The sequence below is a fragment of the Herpailurus yagouaroundi genome, unplaced genomic scaffold (genome assembly GCF_014898765.1).
Source record: "Herpailurus yagouaroundi ecotype Mexico unplaced genomic scaffold, PumYag 191, whole genome shotgun sequence".
Taxonomy (NCBI): domain Eukaryota; kingdom Metazoa; phylum Chordata; class Mammalia; order Carnivora; family Felidae; genus Herpailurus; species Herpailurus yagouaroundi.
Genome location: NW_024412422.1, coordinates 2,987,571 through 2,996,077, shown reverse-complemented (window position 1 = coordinate 2,996,077; position 8,507 = coordinate 2,987,571). Strand labels below are relative to the sequence as shown.

General features: G+C 53.9%; 1 protein-coding gene and 1 long non-coding RNA gene across 3 annotated transcripts; one reads left to right on the top strand and one right to left on the bottom strand.

Moving 5' to 3' along the window:
- Window positions 1-1,627: 1,627 nt before the first annotated feature.
- Window positions 1,628-3,547, bottom strand: LOC121010204 (uncharacterized). Of its 2 annotated transcripts, none has more exons than XR_005781041.1 (3): window positions 3,437-3,547; window positions 1,857-1,947; window positions 1,628-1,725 (listed from the first exon to the last, which is right to left on the bottom strand). It is a non-coding gene; the product is annotated as an uncharacterized LOC121010204 (long non-coding RNA). The 2 variants fall into 2 exon arrangements; XR_005781042.1 differs by lacking the exon at window positions 3,437-3,547 and adding an exon at window positions 2,659-2,733.
- Window positions 2,925-7,536, top strand: FICD (FIC domain protein adenylyltransferase). The gene is made up of 3 exons (XM_040443661.1): window positions 2,925-3,049; window positions 4,535-4,887; window positions 5,848-7,536. The coding sequence occupies exons 1-3, from the start codon at window positions 2,928-2,930 to the stop codon at window positions 6,921-6,923; spliced, it is 1,551 nt and encodes a 516-aa protein (XP_040299595.1). The 5' UTR covers window positions 2,925-2,927; the 3' UTR covers window positions 6,924-7,536.
- Window positions 7,537-8,507: the final 971 nt, after the last annotated feature.

The following is an 8,507-nucleotide window of genomic DNA, read 5'->3' as shown; positions in this document are numbered from 1 at the left end:
CCCTGCATGGCCAGTGGGCAGAGATGCCAACTGTTAAAAAATCTGGAGAGCTTGCTTCGAGATCTAGGCCTGACATTTCTTGTGAAAAATCGGAAAATCTGTCAACTCTTGGACACAATACATTTTTCACACAGTAAAGGTAGGCTAGAGCAGATGAGCTGTTACCCACCTTGGATAAGGCAGGTACGCTCACCTTCTCCACACTCCCCACCTCCCTCTACTGTCTCAGGCCCAGGCGATTTCACTCCTTGATGGTTCTTATGCAGCTTCTGGGTTTGCTCCCCACGGTCTAAGCTCATTAAAGAACTGGGGCCTAAAGAGGTGGAAAGCGGACAGTGCCTTTAAAAGCGGCTGATGAGGGGCGCCTGGGTGGCTCAGTCGGTTAAGTGTCCGACTTCAGCGCAGGTCACGATCTCGCGGTCTGCGAGTTCAAGCCCCGCGTCGGGCTCTGGGCTGATGGCTCAGAGCCTAGAGCCTGCTTCCGATTCTGTGCCTCCCTCTCTCTCTGCCCCTCCCCCGTTCATGCTCTGTCTCTCTCTGTCTCAAAAATAAATAAACGTTAAAAAAAAAATAATAAAAAAATAAATAAATAAAAGCGGATGATGATGTCATCTTATGCCTGGGAGGAGACAGAAGTCCACAAGCCCCATGATATCCAGTTCAGTGTGGTGAGTGACCTAGTCCAGGTAGGCCTTGCGTTTGAACACATTATCTGTCTGGCCCCCGAGCCTCACTGCTTTCCCCTCCACTGACCATCCTCCATAATTCACTGGTAGCAGGGTAGCCTGGCCCTCCTCTGGGAAAAGTTTTTACAACATTACTATGCAGGCCATCAGAAGTGAAAATTCGGGGCACTTCAAGGGAACCGTGTTCAAGACCTTCGTTCAAAAGACAGAAACAAGGGGCACCTGGGTGGCTCAGTCGGTTAAGCATCCGACTTGAGCTCAGGTCATGATCTTGCGGACCGTGAGTTCGAGCCCCGCATCAGGCTCTGTGCTGACAGCTCAGAGCCTGGAGCCTGTTTCAGATTCTGTGTCTCCCTCTCTCTCTCTGACCCTCCCCCGTTCATGCTGTCTCTCCCTGTCTCAAAAATAAATAAACGTTAAAAAAAATTAAAAAAAAAAAAAAAGACAGAAACAATACGGGGGCCCTGGGTGGCTCAGTCGGTTGAGCAACTGACTCTTGATCTCAGCTCAGATCATGATCTCACCATCGTGGGTTCGAGTCCCATGTCAGGCTCCGCACTGAGTGTGGAGCTTGCTTGGGATTCTTGTCTCCCTCTCTATGCCCCTCCCCTGCTCACATTCTCTCAAAATAAATACATTTTAAAAAGAAAAAAAAAAAAGATAGAAACAAGAAGCCCCAGAAATAACCACCATCTTGATTTTTTTTTTTTTTGTTTCTTAAAAACACCATGGTTTGTCCTGTTTTAGATAGCTCTTATTTGAGTCAACAAAATCTCTTGAGCATTTGCTCTGTGCCGTTCTCCATGCCAAGGGCCGGGGGCTGGGGGAATAGGGGAAGAGTTACCAGATATAAGCGGAAGCGCAGCCCGCGAGGGCCAAAGCTGTTTGGTCCCTCACCTTGCAATGCCCCGCACCCCCACCCCCACCCCCACCCCATGCCCCCACGGTATCTTTCATGACAGCACACCTCTGGCCTGGGTTAGGACACTTCCTTTGTGCTGTAGGTCAGTGGCTTCCCTCAACTGGATCAGGCTGAGACCTAAGAAAGGACATGGAGTCATTCCCCCGTGGTTGGAGCAGCCTACAGCTCTAACAGTTTCTTCTGTGAATAACAAAAACAGCAAGGACTTGGTGTCTTGTCTAGGAATAACTGCAACAGCAGATACTCACCAAACGTCAGCTTTGTGCCAGACATGTAGGATCTCACTTCGCCCTCACATAAAACTCTATGAAGTACTGTCATCACACTGTCCCCATTTTACTGAAAAGCAAACGGAACCGGTGAGATAGACCAAGTCACTTGCTGAATGTAACTCAGCTTGCAAGGGGGCAGAGCTGGGATTGGAACCCAGGGCTGTGTGGCTTCCAGTGGAAACGCCCGCAACCACTGCCTGATAGTGGCTCCCGTGGGGAATGTGTGTCATGGAAAAGGTCAGATCTTGAAGAGTCTGGCCTGCAAATCCTGAACTTGGGGCCAAAGGCGAGGCAGTTTGTCTCCATTTTACAAATGGAAAAACTGAAGCTCGGAATAACTTGCCGAAGGTCTCACAGAGCGGAGGTGACCAAGTCTGAACTTCAGCCGGGGTCCCTCTGGCTCCAGTCTATCGGCTAACATCTTAATGCTTAGCATTTCTGGGCACGTCCTGGGTGTTTAATTTCAATATTTGTGAACTAAGACGGAAGTTTCAGCTCTCTGCTTCAAGGAAAAATCTCTATGTCCCTGGCAAGCTAAATAAACCAGCCAGCTCCTTCTCGAGCGGATGCCAGATTAAAAACTCAGGGAGGAAAAGGAAAAGAGGTCAGAAACGACGGCAACCCTGGGACAGCGTCGTGGCTAAGAACAAGGGGCTGTGACGGCAGACTAACAGGGTGGAGAGCACCCTCATTTCACACCTAAGGAAAAGGAGGCCCAGGAGAAGGGCCCCCAGGACGTGGAGAGGGAAGCACAGCACTCCGGGGCTGGCGGAATTACCAGTTTCCGACCGCGGCATCTATCATACCCGCAGATCTCCGCGCCCGCGCGGGTTTTCCGCACGCTACTCCCGCCTCTCGCCCGGGCACCGCCCCGCCTGTTGCTTATTGGCCGCTGCGGGCACGAGACCAACACAGGAGCCAGCCAATGGGAGTGGCCCACGGCGCATCTTTCCCGGGGAAGCAGGAGCTGACGCGAAAACCCGGAAGTACGAGGGGCGGACAGGTTGGGGAAGCCAATCCGCCACGACGAGGATGGCGAACCACCCAATGGCGAGGCGAGGCGCCGGGGGCGGGGCCAGAAGGCCGGCGGCGGAGCAGGGCCTGGGAGCCGGCGGCTGCGGGACCTCCGAGCGCCTGGAAGTCGGCTGCAGGGTGGGAACCCGCGCGCGGTAGGAGGGGGGGGAGAGCCCAAGGGGCTCGGAAAGAGCCAGCTGGGCAGGGGGCGGCGGGGGAGTGAGTCCTGGGCGGGGTTCAGAGGGACTGTAGCCTAGACCCTCTGGGCGTCAGTTTCCCCCTTCCTAGGGTAGTGAGGGGTGAGATTCGCATCTCCTGCCTCCCCTGCGCAGACCCGCGTCCCTGGCGAACTCCAGCCCTGCCGTGTATCCCGTCCCTCCGGGAGCCGCACAAAGCACCTGGATGAAGCAGTGACTCACACCCTCCTCTAAACCCCTACAGCACGCCAAGCGTACCCCCGTTAGGGCGGAGACCAAGCCATTTCAGATGTTATCAACGAGCCAGCTTCCCCATTAGACTCTAAGCCCTGAGCGATCACAAACCTCATCAGTCATTTCTGGGTCTCGGAGGCCCAGCACCAGAAGCAGGCCGGAATAGGGGTACACGGGCCCTGGTTGAGAATAAGGTAGAGGTTAAGACCTGGGCACTCTTCCTAGATGCACTGAGGATTCATTCTTCATGCTTCTGTTTACTCCCATGGCCTTCTAGAAACTGACTTGCTGATTTAGTTTCCTTTGTAAAATGGAGCTAAGGGTAGCTTTCCTTCATAAGGTGTTGAGTAAGTGAGATAATGCACGGCTACCCCGCAGCCCAGTGCTCAGTACACCATAGTTGCCCAATAAATGCTTATTGTCAGCATAATGGTGCTTGCATACCTGACCCCTCCATCTCCACTGCCAGCCCCAAGCACATTGCCCACTGTCCCGATGGAGGGTGAGGAGTGGGTCACCCACTCTGGCCCACAGCTGGAGGTTTTGAGATGCTTGGACTGCCCAAGCTCTAGGTGAGTTCGTTGCTGGGCAGGCCAGGAAAGGAAGGCCAGAGAGGGGAGAGCAGCACTGTGGCTAATACCTGGGTGAGGGCATGAAGAGGCAGTAAATCAGGCCACAAAAATAGTTGTGTGTATCAGACACTAGGCCCCAGAACTGCCTTGGCCAATCTTGATGTGTGGCCACAGAGATTTGTGGTCAAGGGAGGTTGGGGGAGAGTTCCTGAATTCAAGTCCCAAGACTGTCACTTACTCACTGGGTGACTTGGGGCAAGGGGCTTCGTCTCTGAGCCTGTTTCCTCATCTGGAGAAGTGGGAGGACGATAGATAGCATCTGCTCCTGTTGGAGACTGGTAAGAGATAGTATGCATGAGGTCCTTGGTACTTAGCATGGGGCCTGGCACACAGTAAGCGCTCAATAAATGTTGAGTGCGGTAGCATTACTGCTCAGAGTCCCAACGGCCTGGAAGTGGCACCAGTCTTTCGGGCTGGCCCCTCCCCGTTTATAAGCACTTCCTGCCTTGCCTCAATCCCCCTGGTCATAGTGAAATATGAGGTGTGGGAGCCTCCAAGCCCCAGCTGAAGTCAGCAACACATCTTGCGTGTGTCCCCTTCCCCCACTTCATCTCCTACAACTCTTGGTCCCCTGCAGATCCTGCTCTGAGGCAACGGAGTATGTCCAGGGGGCCTGCCCCTCCGTCCAGATGACACTCATGCCGATGGCTTCAGTGATGGCAGTGACTGAACCGAAGTGGGTCTCCGTCTGGGGCCGCTTCCTGTGGGTGATGCTGCTGAGCATGGTGTTGGGGTCCCTGCTGGCGCTGCTGCTGCCGCTGGGGCCCATCGAAGAGCAGTGTCTGACCGTGCTCAAAGGCTTCTACCTGCTCAGGAGCAAGCTGGACAGGGTGCAGCATGCCGTCACCAAGTGTGCCAGCCCGTCTACAGAGCTCAGCGTCACCTCCGGCGATGCGGCACTGCTGGCGGTCAGGACCAAGGCCTCTCCAGGTAAGACAGACTGGCCAGCTCTCCTCAACACTTGTTAATTTCATAGATATTTACAGTGCATACTGGGTCGTGTGTGCAGGACACAGGGCCACTATGGGGAACAGGTCTACCCTGAGCTCCCGGCTCAGACAAGCTGACAAATGACTGCCGCACAGCATCACCAGCCTGGTGATGGGGAAGGAGGGGAGCACACCAGGAAGGCTCCCTGGAGGGGATGCCTGAGCTGAGACCCCAGTGTAAATAGGAAAATGACCAAAAGGAAAAGGCATGAGGGGAAAGTGCACCAGGCAGAGACCCGGAGGGTGAGAGGGCTTGGGCATCCAAGGAAAAGAAGCCAAGTATGTGTTAATGACCCTCAGCGGTGGGTGGAGGGCTGGTGAGGGAGGGCTAGAGCTAGAGAAGTTTCTACCCCCACGCTGTCCTCTGTGGTGCACTGTTAGGAGGCTGAGCTTCCCTGGTCTCTACCTGCTGGATGCTAGTAGCACCCTCACGCCCTTAACTGTGACGCCCCACCATGTCTCAGACGCTGATGGATGTCCTCTAAAGGACAAAATCACCCCTGCTTGAGAATCACTGGGTTAAAAGATTTAAAGAACAGATCAGGGGTGGGGAAGCCCCCAGGGCCTGGCACCGGGGCGTGGGGGGGGGGGGGGGGTGCTTTCACAGCCTAGGCCTGAAGGGACAGGAGCTGAGAAGATCATACAGGAGGGCCACCTGACAGGAGTTGTGGCCACAGCCACTCACTTCGGCCCTCAGAAAGCTGGAGGCTGGGGAGTCCAGGTGATACCTCCCAGGGTGGAGGCTGTGGCTCTGGGGACACACACACACCAGGTGTGGGGCACAAACGCATCCACACACACAGAGAGTACTGGGACGAGCCCCCTGAAGCACCGGCACAGGGGACAGTGCCCCCGAACATCCCGTGCCCTCCCTACCCATGCTTCTTTGGCTCTCTTCTAGCTGGGAAGTTGGAAGCCAAAGCAGCTCTGAACCAAGCCCTGGAAATGAAACGCCAAGGCAAGCGAGAGAAAGCCCACAAGCTCTTCTTGCACGCCCTCCAGATGGACCCAGACTTCGCAGACGCGCTCAACGAGTTCGGCATCTTTTCCGAAGAGGACAAGGACATCGTCCAGGCCGATTACTTGTACGCCAGAGCGTTGACCATCTCGCCCTACCACGAGAAAGCACTGGTCAACCGGGACCGGACACTGCCGCTGGTGGAGGAGATCGACCAGAGGTATTTCAGCATCATCGACAGCAAAGTGAAGAAGGTCATGTCCATCCCCAAGGGCAACTCCGCGCTGCGCAGGGTCATGGAGGAAACCTACTACCATCACATCTACCACACGGTCGCGATCGAGGGCAACACCCTCACCCTCTCGGAAATCAGGCACATCCTTGAGACCCGCTATGCCGTGCCAGGGAAAAGCCTGGAGGAGCAGAACGAGGTCATCGGCATGCACGCAGCAATGACGTACATCAACACAACGCTGGTTTCCCGCATCGGCTCTGTGGCCATCGGCGACGTGCTGGAGATCCATAGGCGGGTGCTGGGTTACGTGGATCCAGTGGAAGCTGGCAGGTTTCGGACGACACAGGTCCTGGTGGGACATCACATCCCTCCCCATCCTCAAGACGTGGAAAAGCAGATGGAGGAGTTCATCCAGTGGCTCAACTCCGAGGACGCCATGAACCTGCACCCGGTGGAGTTTGCGGCCCTGGCCCATTATAAACTGGTTTACATCCACCCTTTCATCGACGGCAACGGAAGGACCTCGCGCCTGCTCATGAACCTCATCCTGATGCAGGCGGGCTACCCCCCCATCACCATCCGCAAGGAGCAGAGGTCCGAGTACTACCACGTACTAGAAGTCGCCAACGAAGGCGACGTGAGGCCATTCATCCGCTTCATCGCCAAGTGTACGGAGACCACCCTGGACACCCTGCTCTTTGCCACAACCGAGTACCCGGTGGCCCTGCCAGAGGCCACGCCCAACCATTCCGGGTTTAAGGAGACTCTGCCCGTGAGGCCCTAACCCCGGAGAGCCTCCCTTGGTGCCAAGGGATGACCCAGTGGGAAGCAACACTTAGCGTTTCTAGAAACCTAGCCGTCTCCCGAAGCAAAAGGAGACCGATTAGGAACTTAAGCGTTCTTTACCTCCAAACGTTTTTGTTAAAAAAGCGACAAAAGTAAATTATTAAGCCCTGTCTTTAAGGTAACTTATAACTCAGCCCAAGTTATTTATTTTCTTCTTTTGAACTAGTAAATGTTGTGTGGCGTCCGCTGTCCATGGTGGTGGCCCCAGTAGGCGCTGGGGGCGCACCAGTGCGCTTTGTGTGACCGGAACACGGGTTCTGGAGCAGAATTTGCACTCGGGTCGGGAGAGGCCGGGAGTGTGGAACGAGGTCTAGGGCCCCAGGAGTAACTCCTCCAAGTGTTTCTGTGAAACTGGCTGAGAGGTGCTGGGACTTCACCTGGGAGGTCAGCACTCTTGGTGCGAACCCGGTCCCGGTTCTGAGAAATAATGGAAAGCTTTCTTTCTGAGAGAGTTTTGCTCCCCTACAAAGAGATGAGCGTTGTGACTAATTCTCACTAGTAGGGCAGACTTTTGAGATACAAAATAAAAAATGTTGACAACGTCTCTGTGAGATACCTTGCTTATTTCAAGGAAGTCTTTGAGTCCTAAATGGCTTGCGAACGCGAGTCGCAGAGGCTGTTTTTTTTTTCCCTGTCAAGACTCTTTTTCTAATTAAGAATAGCCGAGCGGCCAGCTTGGTTTTCTCTGTGTCTGAATGTTTCTCACACTTCATTTGCAGCAACTCAGACCAGATGTTTTAGTCTCAAAGTTCTGAGTTCGTCACTCGACTGGGTCATACTGCAAGTCAGGTATTGTGCACGTGGCCAAGTCTGACTCTGAGTGTAACATCTTGTGTAGGTAGACATTCAAGAATACATCTGAGAAAACAGATGCCACGTATGAACACCAAATATGCATTTTTGGTAACAAACTGGAGTGTCTCCCGAACCAAGGGAAAACCCTTAGCCATAGTCCGATGTGTCTCTCTTGTCGTGCAGTTTGATCTACGTACTCACCTGACCCCCACCTCCCGCAGCCAGGGTACAGCACGGTGTCCAGCATTCCCTCGGGGAAGCAAAAGAGATTGCCTTCCAGTGGCCTTATTTTCCTAGGAACTTGTAAAATGATAAAATGTACCACACGGCCAAGTTTCTGCGTCGTCATTCTATGGAAGAAGGTTCTCTACCGATAGTAAACGGCAGAGGCGACAATGTGACCGCTGCTGCTGTGCTCCTCAGAGTCAAAAGGGCCACGGGTTCCCCCTCCCAGTGACACAGCACGGGACATCTCACGCCGTAGTGCACTCTGTCAGGGTCCAAATGATGGTGAACACATACAAAGTGTAGTCTCTGGCTTGAGAAGTCACACTCTGACGGTAAGGAGGTCACTATTCTGAAGTAGCAGGTGTCTGTATACCTCTTTAACTGTGTAATTAGCACAGAGTAGCTTTCTGAAGGATTAAGAAAAATGTCTGAAGTGGCCCCGAGTGATAGTCAAACCTCTATAAAAAATCTTCTCGTATTTGCACGTTGCCGTAAGGTA

Excerpts from the sequence above, each read along its gene's own strand:
- FICD (XM_040443661.1), top strand. The coding sequence starts at position 2,928 with ATGGCGAGGCGAGGCGCCGGGGGCGGGGCCAGAAGGCCGGCGGCGGAG. Across the intron at positions 3,050-4,534 it reads AGGGTGGGAACCCGCGCGCG|ATCCTGCTCTGAGGCAACGG; the intron begins GTAGGAGGGGGG and ends GGTCCCCTGCAG. Across the intron at positions 4,888-5,847 it reads CAGGACCAAGGCCTCTCCAG|CTGGGAAGTTGGAAGCCAAA; the intron begins GTAAGACAGACT and ends GCTCTCTTCTAG.